General features: G+C 36.0%; 1 protein-coding gene across 1 annotated transcript in view; it reads left to right on the forward strand.

The window, feature by feature from the left end:
• The first annotated feature begins 648 nt into the window (after positions 1 to 648).
• Positions 649 to 21,165, forward strand: part of LOC102805806 (GPI alpha-1,4-mannosyltransferase I, stabilizing subunit-like) — a 28,435-nt gene continuing 7,918 nt past the window's right edge. Inside the window, exons 1-3 of the mRNA XM_085502604.1 lie at positions 649 to 794; positions 5,673 to 5,751; positions 6,136 to 6,265. Coding sequence (XP_085358730.1) covers positions 680 to 794; positions 5,673 to 5,751; positions 6,136 to 6,265 — 324 coding nt within the window. The 5' untranslated portion in view covers positions 649 to 679. The remainder of the gene's footprint in view (positions 795 to 5,672; positions 5,752 to 6,135; positions 6,266 to 21,165) is intronic.

Raw genomic sequence — 21,165 nt, forward strand, 5'->3', positions numbered from 1 at the left:
CTAAGTTTCTTGGGTACCTGTCGCGTATATCTATATAAAAGCTAAGTTTCTTGGATACCTGTCGCGTATATCTATATAAAAGCTAAGTTTCTTGGGTACCTGTCGCGTATATCTATATAAAAGCTATGTTTCTTGGGTACCTGTCGCGTATATCTATATAAAAGCTAAGTTTCTTGGATACCTTTCCCATATACCTATATAAAAGCTAAGTTTCTTGGGTACTTGTCATGTTTTGCCTAGAAGTTATGTTTCTTGAGTACTTTCTGTGTACAGTACGCAGCTAGTCGCGTATAGATCTTATTTTCTTTGGTTTTCTTGGGTTTCTTTGCGTACGGTTGCCGTGTAGAAAATGTCTATCGCGTATCTATTGAGTACAGGGACTTTCCACAAGGGCGAACATTTCAAATCAAATAGACACGCACTCCGGTAATTTATCCAATTTAATAACCAAAACGTAAATAATGCATATAATGTCCATTTATATGTCCAAGACATAACAAGTCAGGTATATCATAGTGTCTAAAAGTGTTTCAGAATATTTATCAATTGAACGAGTATTGTTTTAGAACTGACACATCTGCCGAGTTCTCAGTGATTATGATTGCAGTTACAAAGATATCGCCAGAGGGCGATGTTTCGTTAGAATGTCGGTCAAAATGGCGGCGCCCACTCAAAAAACATGATGTTATTTCGCGGCACTATATTATTGTTTACGCTGTTGTCTTTCACAATTATGCAAGTCCAATGTGCCAGTCAGCATGTTGTCAACCGGCAATCGAACCCAGATTTAAAAGGTAGTCGGCATTGTTACTAGATCAGTCAGAGTTTTAATGTTGTCAAGTTGACATTTAATGTAGCTCTTTAGGGTTCTACGGAAAGACTTTCCATTCACCTCCTCATCTAAACTCATCCGACCTCAGTAACCCCCCCCCCCCATAATTGCATATGCCCCTTTTGAGCGTAGAGTGGAAAACCCGAATGTGGAAACATGGAAAGTAAAAAATGATGTCCGACACCATTCGTTGATTCGAGCTTGTTTTTTATGTAATCGTCTTTATTGAAGTCGTATCCTAAAAATGAACATAGATCTAAGTACAATAAAGCATGATTGTTATTCCATGTCAGAAACATTCAGAATAAAAAAGAAGAAGATACACTAGTATAAAAAAACTAAACTAAACACAACTAAAACAACAAACTTGCCCGAAAGTGGGTTTGAAATGCAAAGTAAATGTTAATGATTACTTATTTAGATATCTGTGAGGCAGCTGTTTTTTTTAATTTGCTTTATCTTATGTTAAAACATTCGTATATTTATTTTGCTAGACATTTTAGCATGACAGTATTCTCTGTGCCTAGTATGTTAATAAAGCTTGTAAGGCTTTAATTGAAACTGAAAAACACATGAATTTATTAACATTCGTTCGTTTCTAATATATGACAGTATTTTTTACTTTCCATGTTTCCATAGTTTTCACATTCCGGGTTTTCCACTCTACACCTTTTGATGACACCTATAGGTATCTGGAGAGACATTAACAATGAATTGGGGGTTGGTGTGTTAGGGCATGGACGTACTAGAGATGGACGCTGCACGGTGTTTACTCGCTTTGACGTATGTGCGTTGCTGCCACTAGATTACTGTTAATCCTGATCGTGTCTGCATAATTTCCTGTCCACGGGAAACGATCACGAACACGCCCGATTATAGCTCGGTTCATCTTCGTTTTGTCCCGAACACCCCCAACGATCTGTTTACGATCATCAAGAGAAAAAACAAAATGGCGACAAACAGAGAAAGTTTGGTTTCAGTTCGGATTTTGTTGATCCCGACATTTTAGAACTAGACGATAATGATTTTGATATTGAGGACATTGAAACTGTCGTCTCAGCCGTCCCTGAAGAGGACGAACAGCAGTATTGTTTCTCGCGAGAGCCCACCATAAACATGAAAGCTAATGTTAAAGAAGTCCATGTTTAACATTTCAAGCTTTGCGCCATCTGTAAATTTCCCTTGAATTGAACATCGGATAAAAAATCATCATCCGCTCACACCGGGTTTGCTGGCAATATTATATTAAAATTATTAACAAATGTAGAAGATCAGTACAAACAAGCTCGTAAACTTGCCTAGAATATACGGATCTGCGTTAAACCTTCGATTTACAACTTAACATTGCACCAGCTCTCGGGCAAGGTCTGTATTTATTTTTTTGACCCAATATAATATAAAATTTAAGATTCAAATCTTGTCTTGAAAAATCAAAACTACGGTAAGATTGGGCGACAACTCAGCCAAGATAAAAGTACGTCTGCCTATTTCTAAATTTAAGATGAGTACAATAGAAAGATAATGTGTCTTATCAGGTGTGAATCACCGTGCAGCGTTCATCTCTAGTATGTCCATGGTTCGAGTTTGATTTAAGGTAAGGATGGGGCTACAATAGGGTGATCGCCCTATGTTCCAAAATTCCTATGTTACGAAAGCCCTATGTTCCAAAATCCCTATGTTCCAAAATCCCTATGTTCCGAAATCCCTATGTTCCGAAATCCCTATGTTCCGAAATCCTTATGTCTGAGATCCAATGTACTAAATGATTCTGACACTAGCGAACATTGGAGGTATAGAGAACATTGCAAATTTCTTGTGAATAAGCGCCATTTGGTGACCGCCTTCCACATAAAAATTACGTTACATGGTTCCCTTTGTAATGGCATATACATCTTGTGTTACTATTGAATAACGTGTTTTTATTCTGCAATTGCGTCACGGTGTATTTTGTTTATTTCCCCGCCAAGTGGTTAATCAACATTTGCGTTATGATGCTATCAAATTGGCGAGGTCATTAGAGTTCAGTGGAGACGAGCTCTACCAGGACTTCCGAATGGTCCCGGATGTGTCGCAGTGTGATAATCTCACACTCAATGACATTCATATACCACACCTATGTTTCAGATATGTTGTACTTCTTTTTATTATAAAACCTCCCTACAGAAACTCTTCATACTTCCTTGTAACGAAATAAAAAATTTTTTTCATGTAAATTTTTCCAAACAAATTTAGTGATTTTTCAAGATTTTTTTGTTGTTGGATATATATATGGAAAGGTTTATTATTACTGATATTGTATCGTTTATTATTACTGATATTGTATCGTTTATTATTACTGATATTGTATCGTTTATTATTACTGATATTGTATCGTTTATTATTACTGATATTGTATCATTTAATATGCTGCTATACACATTGTTCATACTGCCTAAGTTTGAATGTAACAAAACAGGATAAGACCTAGACTGGCAAAGTCGGGACTTCTTTTTTGTTTTACAAAAAGTAATAATTGTTTTAAGTCTTTTTAGCTTGATCACGAAAACTAACGTGACAGCGAAAGAAATCCTTCTTTCGTGGTCACACTAGTTTTCGCAATCACGCGAAAAGGTTAAACGGACAATTAATTTTTTTTTTTTTAAAACAAAAAAGAAGTCCTGATTTTGCCAGTCTCGATAAGACTTTGAACCACATTTCTGTATCAAAGTTTCCGCTCAAGTTCAGAATCCCCACGAGGGTATATAAACACTCAATGTATTATGACTTTTTTATGTTATGTTAACGTACTTCAACTAGTTATACGCTAATAAGTATGTGTCAAGTCTGACTGTTGGACTTCTGGTTTTATAAAGAATATTACGTTCAAATATATGATTTTCTCACAATTTTGTCTTCCGATAATACAAAAATCTGAAGACTTTCTTTACACCAGATGCAAAAGTCTCGAGACTTTATTCATAGCTTTGACTGACTACCATATCAGTAATTGTGCAGTCCACACCAACCCCGTTGTAGTTCCTTCTAACTTTTTATAAACTTGAATATTGTCCAGTGCCGGGGTCCAGTGACATTGTACTAATGTGCGCTGGTGGCGGTGACGATCACGGTGACCAGCTACGCCATAAAGGACATATTTCGCATCTAACTCAACCCTATGCGACAAACTTGATACGTAATATTGATGAAACACAATACTACATGTAGTACATACAGTTGGATATTACACAATACTACATGTAGTACATACAGTTGGATATTACACAATACTACATGTACATGTAGTACATACAGTTGGATATTACACAATACTACATGTAGTACATACAGTTGGATATTACACAATACTACATGTAGTACATACAGTTGGATATTACACAATACTACATGTACATGTAGTACATACAGTTGGATATTACACAATACTACATGTAGTACATACAGTTGGATATTACACAATACTACATGTTGTACATACAGTTGGATATTACACAATTAATATTGTTTAGGCTGTACTGATTTGATACACTAGTGACATCAACTGGGGTGTCCACAACTGTCATGAGCACGCCATAAAGATAGAGAAGACAGAAAACTAACATTTATTACGAAATCTAATTTAACATTAACTTAACATACAAAGCATGGTTAATAACAATGATTTTCCATTTGTTACAATTTCTTTGACTGTAGAAGACTTGGTGGTGTAAACAAGTTGAAAACAGGTGCTATCCAAGCGAAGGTTCGGCTGCAGCTGTTTTCTTGGTTTATTCGGGCTCACTATTTTTTATTGTTTTCTTCCTGGTCTGTGGACTTAAAAAAGGTACAAAATACAAAGCTTGGTATAGAAAGCCCAACAAAATCGTCTAAAACACATCAAAAATCAGCGGGAGCCGAACCTCTGCTTAGAAAGTAGCAATTCAAGTCCTGTTTACCATTCTCGTAGGCCGTTAGGGTGTATATTTTTATTTTCTGCTACTTTATATCATTTCGGAACATAGGGCTTGAACCCTACAATAGTATTCCGTTTCACCCACAGGTGCTCGGAACATTTCTTGAATAAAAAGAAGCTAAAGTAGGGTCGGTATACTGACTATTCAGTCACCGGTACATTCGCCAACCACTCATATAATAACACAAGGTAGAAAAACTTTTCCACCATGACATTAAAATTGTTTGAAAATAACACGATTTTCAAACTTATATTTCGCCCTGCTTCACACAACTTGATCGACTTATATTACCTTTATCTGAAATAAAACGAGTGGAAATGCACATGCATCTATTTCATGATCTGATTAAAGATCGCTGAATAGCAGCAATTTTAAGACCAAAAATGCATCAAAATCACAGTACATTTTCACTATTTCAGAACCGAGTCTCAGTCATGCATGGTACATTCATTGATACACATTATTTTATTTTTCTCCCAAGTTCAATATGGCCTGAAACTTGAATCTTTACACATACATCAGACATCATATTGGATCCACACTGCATTTTTATTTCCATCAAATAAAACTGGCGGCCAAATTAATTGTTTAAACAATTGTAGCCGCATCTCATACATGTAGGTTGATATTGATATCACTCCGGTAGTTATGTAATATCTCATGTCTATAATACATACAAAGACTACGTGCATGTCATTAACAATGACTTGTATTAATTAGAACTCATAATAAAGTTACATTCTTAGATTGGAAATCTTACAGCATATTTATATAACATTTATAATGTCTCCAATAAAATTAAAAAGATAATCTTACATGTACGAAAATAAAAGAAAACCATTCTGCTGACAAAACAGATAATTCAATATATGATCCATATTGCATTTCAGGTAATCGAAAAGTTCAATGTATTGAGAATGTGGAAGTCATAGATGTACAAAGAAAATCATCTAATAATGGATTTCACAGGTAACTATGGCAACTGATTCACTTGAATGTGAAGTTTATGTTAGTATCTACATCAATATATGTATCTAACATGCCTGGACTGATCAAGTTTATACTTCACACATCCAACAGATTTGTCCAGTTTTCGTCCAATTGAACCAGTTTTACGAAAGAACACGACTATGTATAGTTCTTGTTGCTTCAGTGTCTGTATTAACAAGAAACAACTCAAAATTCTAATCTACAAGCATTACCTAAAATGATCATTATATAGAGTTGTGTGTAATTTGAATCATAGTCTGATAGCCCCAAAATGCATTGTGTTGACTTAAAGCAGATTTGATTTGACAGAATTAATCTAGACATTAGTAGACTTCTAACTTGATGTGTGTCCTTTTTATTCAGGGATGTATTGACTGAAGTCAAAATATCAGCATTGTCAAATTCAGAATGTCATCTTCTACAGGTGGAACATTTACCAAGTACTATTTACATCGACATATATCAGATAGAATCCAGGCATAGTGAGACAAAGGTACAACCAGCTCATTGTGAGTTGGATAGATTCTAGATTTTGCCCTACATGCTCTATTGGCCTGCAGATTAGGCCAGCATTTAGAGGTGGGTTGGCAAGTGGAGTACTACCAGCAAATTTTAATTTTTATTAAAGTATGGGTACAGAATAAACAAAAACAAAAAATACCAAAATTACCTCTATGGCAACATTATCAAATGACGTCATTAAAATGGCCGCCATTCTAATTATCCTAGTTTTCAGGTTATGCTGTACAATATCAATTAATTTTAATTTTTTTGACAAAAAAACGTTTTTGTTTATCACAAACAAATATTATCAAGCCTGTAAAAAACTGATCATGGTCACCGACCCCATTTTGATTTGATAACTGGAAAGTATCACTGTGCTGCACACTTTGGTCAAAAGGTAACTGATTCATGGCTCATTGTTTGGGCAGTAAAACAATATGCAAGTACTAAGTAGCATTCATGGATGTTTTATATATCAAACATATACTTATGGATAATCTCACAATATTGTCTGTTAGTTTGTCATATGAGTGAGTGATTACAGTCAGTGTGTGTATTTACTCTGAGCCGCAGACAATTATCTATTTATCACCTGCATAGTAAAATAGTAATAAGATGCAAAAAATTATGTTTTAAATAGCGAACTGTTGTTTATCGAAGAGTAGGTTAATGTGCGCTATTCATATGCAAATTATATTGCCGCGTCTGCGTCTATGTTCCAAAACTAGTACGCGCGATAATCATCTTACATTGAATTTTGAGAATATTTTTGAACGATTTGATAGCTGTTTCTAGGACGTGTTTTCGGCTTTAGTTTAATATTTAATGCAGTATTATGGGTAAGTGAATCACCCCTATTCTACGTCACAGGTATTTATTATCACATTGTGCATGTTATAAAATATGTAATTATTACTGACATGGATATCTTCCACCATGTTTTGATATGTATATATCCATATACATGGGATCATTGTCACCTATCGCTATAACATTTTGAGTTTTGTTTTTTTTGTTTTTGTTTTTAGTAATATTTTATTGGGGTATCTCATATGAATTACAATACTTGAAATACACAATAAAATAGGATTACATTTCTTGTATTTTCTTGCTCATTTATAAGTTCCAATACTTGGTTTATAACTAGCTTCAATGACCTCAGGTACATTTATTACATCAGTCTAACCCATAACTTTCAGAAAATTTCCCCATTTTTTAAGGTGTCCTTTTAATTTATTTTTTCTGATTGCAATATGAAATTCTATACTTTGAACATTTTGCATGTATTTTCTATAAGCCATTAAATCCGGCTTCTGTTTTTTACACCTTGCACTGTATATGTAATATCTGGCTGCCAATAATGTAAAATTTAAGAGAATGGAAAAATCTTCATCTCCAAGGATAACCTGTATGGGATTAAGTGTATTTACCAATCCCATTTTCCTTCCCCACAGCATGTAAAAACCATCCCAGAATTCCCTAATAAAAATATAATCGTAAAATAGATGTAACAAAGTTTCATCCTGTTCTCCGCAAAAGGAACACTTTGAAGATTCAACAATACATGGTTTGAATTTCGCCAATAATACATTTGTTGGCAGTATATTGTGTAAAATCTTAAACTGAAAAGTTCTCAATTTTGTGTCAATTGTTGTTATAAATGGTAGTGAATATAATGCTAACCAGCAATCTATTTGTGCATTCAATGTCAAGGTGAAATACAGTTCAGATCTTGGTGGTATAAAATAAAATTCTACAAGTTTTTTCGTGATATTTCTAGTGTTACAATCATTTAAATGAACATTTATATTACCTATTTGCACCTGTATAATTTCTTCAGTTATTTCAAAATTTTGTAGTTTCTTTCTGTTTACATTAGTTTTCCATTCATGTGGAATGGCATTGATAATGCCAAACCATCGTAACATTGAATTCTGTGGGATTCCATTCTGTAATAAGTCCTTCCATGTTCTTAATTCTACAGGAGTTTTAAAAAGTTGTCCCACATATATAATTTCCCTTTCTACAAATTCTTTGAAAAATATTGATTTTCCTGCAAATAGGATTTTTTCATTATTCCATATTATCTGCTGTAATTCATTTGGTTCTTGTTCAATTGACATTTTTGTTTTAATTTTTGTCCATTCATTTAGCATTGATTCAAGGCTTCTCGACACCCTTATATTCAATTTTTTCAGGTTGAAATTACATCTCAAAAGAAAGTGAATGCCTCCAACTTTTTCAAGCTGCTTGTTAGTCCCCGTTCAGGCGCAGCTTGAAAAGGGGACTACTAATTCAGGTTATGTCCATAATTCCGTCTCCAACATTTTCTCAGAAATTCTACAGCAGATATCAGTGAAACTTGGCAGGTTGATGAACATGTCCCCTCCGAGTATGCACGTAATTTTTTTTCCAGATCTGAAAATCCCAAGTGGGTCTTTTTCACGATTTTATCAAAAATTGCCTCTCCCGGCAACATTGACAAAACGTCTGCGCATGCTCAGAATAAATTAATTACTGTAAAATACTTTATTTTTGCTTGCAACATTTTTTTGCTATTTTCGCTGAAGGAATGTTTCAGTTAAAATAAAATCCAGCGAATATACCCTTTTCTTATATTTTACAGTCAACTTGTCAAAAATCAATGAAAATAAATTCAATACAAAACACCCAGAAAAAGTCTTTTCAGCGAATGATAATTCCAGCTGAAATAAAATATTTTACAGTAGATTAGATCTGTGAGTAAGGCTGCTGTTATTACGGCACGTGATTTCTCCATTGCGTGCAATTTATTATAGTACTGTTTATACATGTATTCTGTTTGGCTCAGTGGTCTCATTCACTCGTTACTAGAAGAACTAGTAACTTTATTTGATTTCAAGAACTTCAAGAAGGCGGCATAAGAGACGTGTTTGCAAAGGTAAGATTTCCAGTTTATTGGGGTACGATTGGTGTACATTTCGTGACGTACGGACGTGAATATTATGATGATTGCCAGCTTTATAAAAGCAAACAATTGTCTCTAATCTACGAAACTAGTTTGTGAATTGTATACCCTGTCAAATTATTGTACACGAACGATTAATTCACGAGGACATAGTTTTCAAGTACCGGTAAATCGTTTTCCGGTCTTTTGCTTGTGTAGCGATTTCCGAAATATTCACAACTCGGGGGGGGGGGGGGAGAATTTCCCTGTGTCGATCAATTTATTCATTATATAATAGCAGGTTGCCTATGATTATATTCGTATTTTTTATGTTGTGAGCATTGAACTGTTAGTTGCAATGAAGATTTTGGCGATCTTGTGCGATTCAACATGGCGGATGTACAGTGACAACACGTGTATGGACGGTCGGTCGAGCAGTCTGCAACGGACCACAGTCTGTGAACGGACCGTAAAATCGCCCGTTTTTTCGGCAGTTTTTTTTTTAATGTTTTGGATATTTCATTCACTCCTGATGCCTAAAAGAGTCTAATTTATATTTTACCGTAGTCATTGACACCTATTCAAGAGTATCATGTTTATTGTGAATAGCGTGAATGGGTAAGCTTCGTTTCGACAATGGGCTGTTATTTCTGTGAACAATGTTAAATTATTCTTTGAATGCTCAGTTTATTTTTTTGAAAACAACTAATTTTTCGATTTAAAAAAAATCATGCCGTTTTCCCCGTCAAAATCAAAGCATAAAGATCTTGCTAAACATCGGTGAATCCCCTGTTGCGTTCACCACGAGGTCACTGAGCCGTCATTAACATATTTAAATGACCACGTGTACTGAAATAACATGGCGGATATCGCATCGCATCGCATTTACATTCGACCGAAATCATTCGTTTACGATGAAACTAAGTTGAATATTACTTCCAATTCATAAAAATTCAACGAATTATTTTTTTGTGCGTATTATAATCATTACTGAATAATAATAAACAATTGCAATACTTCGAAAACAAGTAAGTTATTCACTTGCGAAACACAGAATGACCAGATTGTGCTACCGTGATCATTTGCTACCGGTACTAACAACTAAGCAATGTATTCGTGTTTGTATTTATTCGAAACTTCTTCTAGAAAATACTTTACTTTTCGTAAACTTTACTGAATTTTTGGGGGGATTCAATTCCAACATTTCGCGATGCCAAACCAAAGGCCTTTCACTCTTTGAGTGTGACACCTAAACCAGAAGTTTTATGGTGTATAAACTGGCACTAAATGAAAAAGCCGTTGAACCTTATTCAAATTTATAAGTACATGTTATTATGTATTTAATTATGAAAACTGACTAAATTAAATGTGATCTTATTTTTAATTTGAACAGAATTATGATTTATATCGGTAATGACGTTTTCATCCAATATTAATAGTGCAATTGTTAAAATGCCTACCTACACATTTATTGTTTTTGTTTCTGTTGCCCTGAAATAGACATTTGTAAAAAAAAAAAAATTTAAAAATCATGCTTGATTCAAATTAAAAAAAAAAAGATGTAGCCATGTAGCCCCTTCCTGTTATCTGTTTCCAACTTCTTCCAGAGTAAAACTGGTGAAGCCATGTAATTGCCATACAATCATCAACTGTGGGAAAACTTATATGTTATTGAAAATCTTTATTTTGTTGTCTGTGAATTAATATAATATTTGAAATGGTGTAATGGTGCAAAATATTCTCAAGCAATTGGTTTTCTGGTGGCACTACACTGTGCATTTATGCATGATCTCAGCTTACTAAGTGATGATGGTGGTTGAAATGGAAAACTGAATACAAAAATCCAGTAACATCTCAAACGAATTTCCGTCTGCTGTGAATGCATGTTTCGTTACATCAAATAAATAACCCAATTTTATTGAATGTATCCAAAAACATGGTACCAATGATCTGAAATTTCAGGAGTGTTCGCTGAAGGTTTATCAATCTTGCTTATTGTCTTGTTCTTTACCAATCCTGCATTTCAGTTACTAGAATTTATACTAAAAAAAAATAGTTTCTGTTTTTCTTCTAATAATTCGGCCACTCTCAAAAACAAATATTTTTCCATGGTCGAAATGCAAGAAGAATACAAAACTACTGTGATTGCATAGCGATACCTGTAGGGCCATTGTCAATTAGTTCGCCTGATCAACACAGCGTTATACATAGGGCTGATATTGAATCACGGAGAGTAAAATCTTGTGATACTAATCTCTAGAACCGCTCAGATTGGTACATACCGGTATGTCTTATGAACCCACATGTGTATATCTTTAACAATACTCATTTTAAACTTTTTTTTTTTTACAGTGGTGCTGTGAACTGCTTCAATTTTGCAAGGCAATTTTTTCTGGGTTCCTACAACATGGAGTGTCAGGGACTTTATTGAAATTTCATAGAATCCTGAATATATCTAGAAGTGAAAATTAAATGGTTTACAGTATTTTATACCCATTAATAATGATGAAATGCAATAATATCACTGCACTAAAAAGACTTCAAACAATTATTGTTACTTCTCCATTGAAGGTTATGAGCAGACCAACCTTTACTGGCTTCCTTAATTATTACATGTACTTGCTCTGAAAACATAGCTTTTACAATTGTTTAAATTAACAGATGTTGTTCTATGTACAATGAATACATTTTAAATAATAAACCTTACTGTATTAATAAAAAATTGTATTTGACAACATGAGAATGATTCTGATGCCCAGTGGTGATGTTGAAACAAACCCAGGTCCTGGTAATATACTAAGACCTGATTAACAAAGAAGTCATGTACATCAAGGTTCACTCAGATTTATGAATGCAGTTTCTTGAGCAAGTATACATGTATGACAAATAGTTTTGTTGCACTTGTGTACTCTGAGATTCTGAACATGGGTCAGTGGAAGTTTTTAGTTGTCAGTACAAAACTAGATTATGGGAAATCACTTTATGATGAGTTGTACCCACATAGAGTACATATTCATTCACCTGTTTGCAGATGTTCCTTGTACTACTTTATAATCAAATAACGGGGACTGTGACATTTCATGTCTTGTTGAAAATTGTTTTCCAAGGATGACCTATATTTTTATCACACATCCTCCTTAACCAATTAATACGCTGAGCTGTATAAATGGCGTTAACATCTGGCATTGAAATTCCCCCTTTTTCAGTTCTACCAATCATTGTTTGTCTAGCTATTTTTTCTGGACCCTTCCATATAAATTTATAAATCATTTTGTTTATTTCTTTAATTTTATTAGCAGGGAGGTTTACCAAATTCATTACATATTGTATTCTAGATATGGCCAATGTTTTGATGATCTGTACCTTCCCCATAAGTGTTAAATCTCTGGATTTCCAAAATTGCAATGTTTTTCTTATTTTTTCTAGTGGTTCGGCCAGATTTAGTTCTCTTGCTTTGTTTTTATCATAGGATACAAAAATTCCAACAATTTTTATTGGATCAGTTGGCCACTTTAAGTTGAGTGGTCTTTCTTTGCACATTTTATATTTTCCTATCCACAGGGCTTCACTTTTACTCTTATTTATTGATAGACCTGAAATTTCTTTGAATTTTTCCAGTAATTCAAACATGTTTTGTGCTGATTCAATATCCCTGAAAAAACACGTCAAGTCATCAGCAAAAGATGCATTTTTTATCTCATTTTCCCCCACCAAAAGTCCATTAATGTTTTGTTGTGTTCTCAATTTCACCAGAAATATTTCTAATGCCAATATGAAAAGTATTGACGAGATACAATCACCCTGTCTGACACCACGATGAAGTTGGAAGTAGCCTGTAGATGTTCCCTTATTCATAACACAGCTGTAAATATTGTTATAAATAATTTTCACCCATTTAATAAATCCCTGGCCAAAATTAAAAGCTCTCAATGCCTTAAACAGGTACTGCCACTCAATACAGTCAAAGGCTTTTTCCAAGTCTACCGTTACCAACAGACCAGGCAATTCCATCTCCTCTGTGTAGTCCATTACTCCTTCAATCAATTTTATAACATCACCAATAAAGCGATTTTTGACAAATGCACTCTGTGTAACATGTATCAAGCTGGGGAGAACTTCTTTCACTCTATTTGCTAAACATTTTGTAACAATCTTGTAGTCAACGTTTAGGAGCGTCACTGGTCTCCAGTTACGTATATATCTTCTATCTTTCCCTCTTTTTTCAAGTAAGGGGATCACACCCTGTCGCTGAGACTGAGAGAATTCCCCCTTTTCAAAGGAAGTATTAAATGAGTCTAGCATATATATTTTCAATAGATCCCAAAAATGTTTATAAAATTCACTTGTTAGGCCATCATTTCCTGGTGTTTTGTTTGGGGGCATTGATTTTAAAGCATCAAGAGCTTCCTTTTCAGTTATTAGTCCTTCACATTTTTCAGCCTGATGATTTTCAAGTTTTGGAACACAAGGATTATTTAAGAATAATTCTTCATTATCAACAAATACTGTATTTTTATTTAGTTTAGATGTGTACAAACCTTTATAAAACTCTTTTATTTCTTTTCTGATATTTTCTTGGCCATTTATCTCTGTGCCATCTTCTCTGAGCACTCTATTTATCTGACTCTTATTATTATTTTGCTTCCCAATTTGAAAGAAATATTTTGTATTTTTCTCCCCATATTCCATCCAATTGCATCTTGCCCGTATCATCATTCCTTCTACCCTGTGATCATATTCCTGTTGTAATTCTACTTTTACGGTTTCTATTTCAGTTTTTATATTTTCATCTGTGTTGGCATTTAACTCTATTTCCATTTTAGCTAATTTATGTTCTAACTCTACTATTTTAGCCTTACGTTATTTTGCTCTTTTCTTACTATAAGTCAACGTGGTTTGTTTTATTTTATACTTTATCCAATCCCATTTAGCTCTTGGATCTTTCATATCTGTACCTTCTAGTAACCAATCATCAAATTTTTCCTTTATTAATTCTATATATTCCCCTTCCCTTAACAGACTATTGTTTATCTTCCAATAGGATGGTCCTCTTTTACTTTCCTCCCATTCTAGCTCTAAAGTTATGGCTGAGTGATCTGATAGAAAACATGGTATGATATCAGCCTTATGTATATCTATCTGCAGGTTGTCACTAACTATAAAATAATCTAGTCTACTTTGTATTATTTCAGGTCTAAATCTTCTCCATGTAAAAACTTTTTTATTTGGATTTCTCAATATCCATATATCTATTAAATCGAAAGTTTCCATTGTATCCTTCACTATCTTACTAGATTCTGTCCAGCCCCTGGGGTTGCCGCCTTCCCTATCCATCCCAATATCAAGCACCAGGTTGTGATCTCCTCCCCATATAATTTTAGTTTCTGAATCCGTTACATATTCCTTTAGATGTGTTACAATTTGTTTTATAAAAGTTACATGACTACCTTCCTCATTAGGGCCGTATGCATTCACTAAGATAAAGTTTTTCTGTTATATGTTTACATCTATAATCATAAAACGTCCCAAGGGATCCCTACAAATTTTGTTAATGTGATAATCAATATTTCTAAATATGGTTAACACGCCTTTACTATTACTAGTTCCATGTGCAAAGATCACTTGTCCCTTGAGTTGGGTTTCCCAGTATTTTGCTGTTGATTCTAAACTATGTGTCTCTTGTAGCATTATAACTTTCGATTTACTTTCAGAAATCCACTTGAACACCTTTTTTCTTTTTTTGTAATAACCAAGGCCACGAACATTTAAGCTCAAAATTTTAACTTTTGGAACCATATACAATAAATGTGTTTAAGTTTGTATCTTAATCCCATTTTCATTAAGAACTTTCCCCATTTAAAAGTTTTAAAAACACAAAGAACGAACAATAACAAAAAACAACTCTTGCCTAAGCCCATGTTTGCTCACAACTATGTGCCTAACGCAAACAATATTGTCATTACTCCCCTTCTCACACATTTAGTGAATGTTTTCTATTTAAACATCTGCTCACTGTTTTAAAAGTTCTCTCACTGTTCTCTTTTAATTCTCTTTGTATCTCTGTCCATTAATGTAGACTGTGCCATTACTGAATCTTACTTTCTCACCTTTTTCATAGGCTTCCTTCATCACCGGGCGCATCGTTTTCTTTTTCTTGAAATCTGCTCCACATAGATCTTCTTTAACATATATGCCACTGCCTCTTAATTTTCTCTTGTTTATCAATATCTGTCTTCTTACGGGTCTGCGTATAATTTTTACAATGATATGTCTTGGTGGACGGTTTTCGGCGTGTAGTCCTATTCTGTGTGCATTTTCTACTACTCCAGGCTCAATGTCAAATTTGTCGCCTATCAGATGTTGTATTATTTTCATCGGGTCTTCTCCTTCTTCCTCCTGAATACCACCAAATCTCACATTTTGAGTTAGTGTAGTGTAGAGTAGTATTTTGTAATAAATATATATATGCGTACTGGTAACAGTTGGCATTTTAGATTAGCTAGTAATAGAAGCTTTCTTGTTTTACAGAAATATAGTACATATTAACACATGCTGAAGCAACACAAGCTTATTTCTGAGCACTGACACCTGTATTATTTGCAATGAAAAAAAAGGATCTTTATCTGAGAACGAAAAAACATTTCACATTACAACAAAAGGTTTGAATACATTTTTGCAGTCCTGTGAAGAAATGCGTGGAACATCTCAGATGTCTCAGATTCGTTTCCATCTATCTTGTAGATCAGTGTACACAGATGTACGCAAACGGGCAGCAGCCAAGAAACGGCAACTTGAAGGAAGTTTGAGTGACGACAACCCAAAACAGCCCAAACGTGTATCAAGAGAAGCAACTTCATCTTTCTCATGGGATGACCATTGTTTCATAAGTTGTCACATATATGTACATCTGACGCAAATTCCTTCTGCTGTAATGCTGGGGTGCGCAGCAAGCCGTTCCCTTTCATTCCTGTGCCTTCTGGTATTTCAGATGATTCATAGTTGTATTCATCTATGACCGATACACATACCATCTCAAGGAGTCCATTTGCTAATTCCTCTGTTTGCTCGTGCCTTCGGTAGTACCTTTTCAACAAGTTGGCATGGAATGTTTTCACTCGGTGATCAAAGTCAATCTTGTAATCCATATTGCCTATTTTTCTCAACCACTTGAAATGGACCCATCCAGTGCATAAGCAGTTTGTTATGGTCAGTGGGAAGGAGCAGTAACACTTCATCACCTTTGTTGAACTTTCTGCATTTGGTCTTTTTGTCATAGTAGAACTTGTATCTGCCTTGCGACTTGCTCAATTCCTTCCTTGCCAACTCACGTCTTCTACAATTTCTCTTGAAGGTCAAGGATATATTGATAGGTAGTCTTGGTATCTGATTCTGCGATCTTGCTTGTCCACAATTCCCTTAGGATGGCCATTGGTCCCCAAACATTCCTCCCATACAGTAATTGGCAAGGTGCGAAACCAGTGCTAGATTGTGGAGTCTTTCTACATTGTATATGCAAATAAGGTATTCAAATAACGGCCCCAATCTATTGGACATTCCTCACACATCTTTCGAAGCATGAGCTTCAGGGTTCCGTTGAACCGTTCAACTAAACCAGTGCATGCTGGATGGTATGGCGTGGTAGTCATCTGTTTTATGGACAACAATCTAATGACTTCATACATCACTTCGAAAGTAAATTTAGTACCTTCGTGGTCTGTTAGGATTTCATGTGGGCACCAAACTCTTAAATGTCCAGGAGAGCCTCAGCAACAGTCTTGCTATCAATGGCATACTCCCAAGAAGTACCTTGCTTACCCACCCCTTTGGCAGTGTTCGTTGGCATGGATCACAAGAAAGACAGTATTTGTAAACATCTGCTGTCAGGCCCGGCCAGAAGAAGTTACTGAGGATCTTCTCTGTGGTTTTCTTAGCTCCTTGGTGGCCTCCAAGTACAGCTCAATGGGCTAGCCTCATCACCTACATGTACCCATCGTACAGAGTCTGCCAGTCACTACTGGGTCTTTCCATGATGCATCCGGTTTGAACGCATCAGATACACCTCAATATTACCTAGTGTCAGATTATACACAGGATTCATCATGCACAATGCAGTTACATCACCAATAAAATAAGGATTATTCACCTTTATTGTGGCCACTGGCACTCTTCGAATGGTTCCAACTATCAGGACACACGTCTTGTATTCACCGGTCAGCTGTCTACTTGAACACTAGACTTCTTCGGACCACCACACTACTACACCCACTGTCCTGCAAGACTCTAACCAGTTTCTCATTGACTGTTCCCTTGGTTACTGGCATTCTTTTCACACCATGTGCACTGCATGCAGCACTCATCACTGGAAGCTTGTGCCCGCATGACAGAAGATACTCTTTACTTTGTGTGGCATTAGTTTCACCTGGCTCCACTGTCACCACCATACATGCATTACCTGTATCACCTCTTATAGACTGTTGGCAGCTGCTGCAGTGAGCACAAACTTGTCCACCATCTCCAGTTAGCAAGGCTGCTGTCTTTTGCACCTTAGGTCTGTTTCTACAATCTTTGGCCACATGACCCACTTTGTCACATACAAAGCACTTTCCTCTAAATTGACTGGATTGGCTAGTCGACTTACCACATTGGCTTGGTGAGTTACAAGGATTCATGTTCTGTGTTCGCTGCTGACCCTGTTGGTTAGATTTAGCATTCCCCTGCAATCCCCACTTTCCCCGTGCATCCAAATATTTTGAGGCTGCAGAAACCATTTCTTTGGTGTCCTTTGGCCAACGCTCTCTTATAAACAAAGCTAGGTCTTTGGAACATCCACACACAAATTGTTCTCTGAGCAGTAAATCTGCAAGCCCTTCATATATCTTTGGTGTGCCGGATAGTTCTACCCATCTTTCCAAGTAATCACCAATACAGTCTATAAACTGCTGTGCGCTTTCATCATACTCTGGCTTTGATGAACGGAACTTATCTCTTCACTCTTCACTGGTATGCCCTCAATAGTTCTGGTTTCAATGCATCATAATCATTAGCTGTTGCAGCTGGCATTCGATTATATGTAGATACCCCCTTACCTTGTAGCAAAGCACTGAGGTTCACAGCATAATCTCCTCTTTCCCACTTCTGAGCAGTGGCATATCGTTCAAACCTTTGAAGGTAGGCGTCCATGTCATCAACGTCCTCTTGGAAGTCTTGGGAGCACATGCCTTAGCAAAATCGATCCCAGCCACAGGCTGTTCTGCAGCTTCCCCTTTTAATTTCAGTTCTTGCAAATGAATCTGCATCTGCAAAAGCTCTTTTTCGTGTGCCTCCCGTCGCCTATGCTCCTCTCTCTCACTAGCCCTGTTGTCCCTCTCTTTTGCCTGCTCTTCTCTAACAAAATCTTTCAAGGCACCCCCCTTCCGGTTCAAATTCCTTCCCTAGCCTAGACAGTCTTTCTGCCTCCATACTTTGGTGCAATGCAGTTTGCATACCCCTAAATTAACTACCCAAACGGCATTGTACCCACGCCACAGTAGTATATGGCAAAACACAAGATAAAGCTGACGGAGTGCATGCAATGAAGCAGGAAACAAACAGGCGCATATGTTGCAATAGCACCGTCTCCAAACTCTCAATTGCAGGCACCATATGCAGAATCTCTACCTCCCCAAGCACGGTCTCTATAAATAAATTTCAGACAACGTATATCCCGGACGAGCCCCCAGAATGTTGGGTGCTAGGAATCAGCCACCCTAAATACCAAATAGCAAATCGTTGTTGGCCTCAGTGGCGAGAGATCCGTGGTCAGATATGAGGAGAAACTACATAAGTCTTAGTGCGTATTGAATTAACAAATAAATCAATTTAATCAACAGAATATCGATATCATAACACGTCTTAAATCTATACTTATGCGCACAAGTTAAAGCCCCTACACTACTAAATGTAACCTATTATAATAACATACAGGAATTCATTTGGTCATACAATGTCAGTTCTGGTCATAAATACAGCAGCACAACTAATTTATAGGATATCAGTTCTGGTCATAAATACAGCAGTACAATTAATTTATACGATATCAGTTCTGGTAATAAGTACAACAGCACAATATTCCCTCTATGACTAGTGGTTACTGTTAATGCAATGCAGATATGTCACTTAGCTATGTATCACATTCACGGTGAAACAGTCTCAATGCAGATCAAACTCATATATAGATTAACGTAGACTTGACGATCCAGAGCATATGATGAGTTACATACAGGGTAGTCTGGTAACTGTAGTCTTCTGTCATTCAAGGAATCAAGAATACCGGATTTTAAGTCACTGGCTGGTTAGTTGTAAGTCTTTAATCTAATGGCTGCATGAGAAAATCAACAAAAGAACTAGAGATGGCAGTTTGGCGACTATACAAACGCTGAATTTTCTCATTTGAAAATATAATTACACTGTGATAAGTACAATAATAAAACTAGAAACTACATAGTATTACCATCACCTTGTTTAACAGATTACGAAATATAACTTATGAAATGTTGCCTCTCAGTCCCAATATGTATAGAATTATATGGTTACAATAATAGTAGCACAGCAATACACTTGTTTACACTAGATAACTGGTCAAGAAAAAAGTAGTATTTGACAATCTTTTTATGTGCAACTAATTTACACAAAATATATGCACAATATGAAATTACTTACTTACATGAGAATTCTTTCACACACTTTACGCTCAACAACGGATGGTCTAGAGGCCGGTTCCACTGAACCCTGCCTAGAGTTATCTCCAGCAACACCACACCACCACACTGGCCACACCCAGTACTCAGCCACGCTGCCTGTGTCAAATTGACCGAACTTACTTCCACTTGAATAGCAGAAAACTGGCCCAGAGAGCACTAGAGCGCAGTACACCAATATATGGTTACAGCGACTGCCTAAAAAAGCTATGGTGCGGAATGTCTTCTAACCCACTGAGCAGAGCAACCTGACATGTTGCTCCTTTAAAGTCCAAAACGAAGTGTGTTTCTAACAGCACTACACTGTACTGGTTAAAACAAGAATACTCATTAGCATAACAATGCATAATACAGCTACCACCCCAGCTACGTGGGCACCTGTAATTCCAGTGCTACCCATAATATGACATGATATAAGACAGGAATATCTGTCAATTGCAGAATGTATTATCTACTGTTGTCGCCGTGGTAAAAGTTCTTCCACCCTTTCACATTGGTCTTATGTTACAACAGCAACACAAATATGGTAGCAGAAACCTTATCCAGACTCTCAACTCATATGGAATGTGTGCAAGCTATGATGAACTCAGTGCATTCCTTACAGCGGCTGCAGAAGACCAGATATCGCACATGGAAAATGGAATCTATGTACCAGCAGGAATTATTCCAAGGACAAAAGGTGGTGCTCTTATTCAAGAAGGTGATGATAACATTGATGTTAATGTTGAAACTATTGATGACAAAAATACATATCACTCAATGGCCAGAGTACTTTTTCAAGCACATTCCCTAGAAGCAGACCAGTGGCCACCGATTTCAAAACTGTCACACTCTACTCACAAAACTCTTGAATGTATGGATGGTTCATTTTCACAGATTCTTGCATTTGAAAAGCCAAAACAGCGTGCAGAACCTAAACGAATTGCAAATGCACTGGAAGTGGTCAATGAACAACTAGAAATATTTGTCAATGAGCCATTAAAGACATTTTATGGGTCTTACTATGCCAATTATCCAGAAATATTTTAACACTGCCACAAGGAGTGCATTATGCACACAGCCAGGTGATTCCATTCTGGATAGGTTTTAATACCAAAGCAACACCAGTCAACATAAATGCAGTGACAGTTGCAGCATACGCGCCATCAATTGAAGCTCCACCATCAGACATGGCTACAGTTTATACTACTCTGAAAAGGGGTAAATCTGTTGCTGATGCATGTGGAC

The sequence above is a fragment of the Saccoglossus kowalevskii genome, chromosome 8 (genome assembly GCF_978046115.1).
Source record: "Saccoglossus kowalevskii chromosome 8, keSacKowa6.1, whole genome shotgun sequence".
Lineage (NCBI taxonomy): Eukaryota > Metazoa > Hemichordata > Enteropneusta > Harrimaniidae > Saccoglossus > Saccoglossus kowalevskii.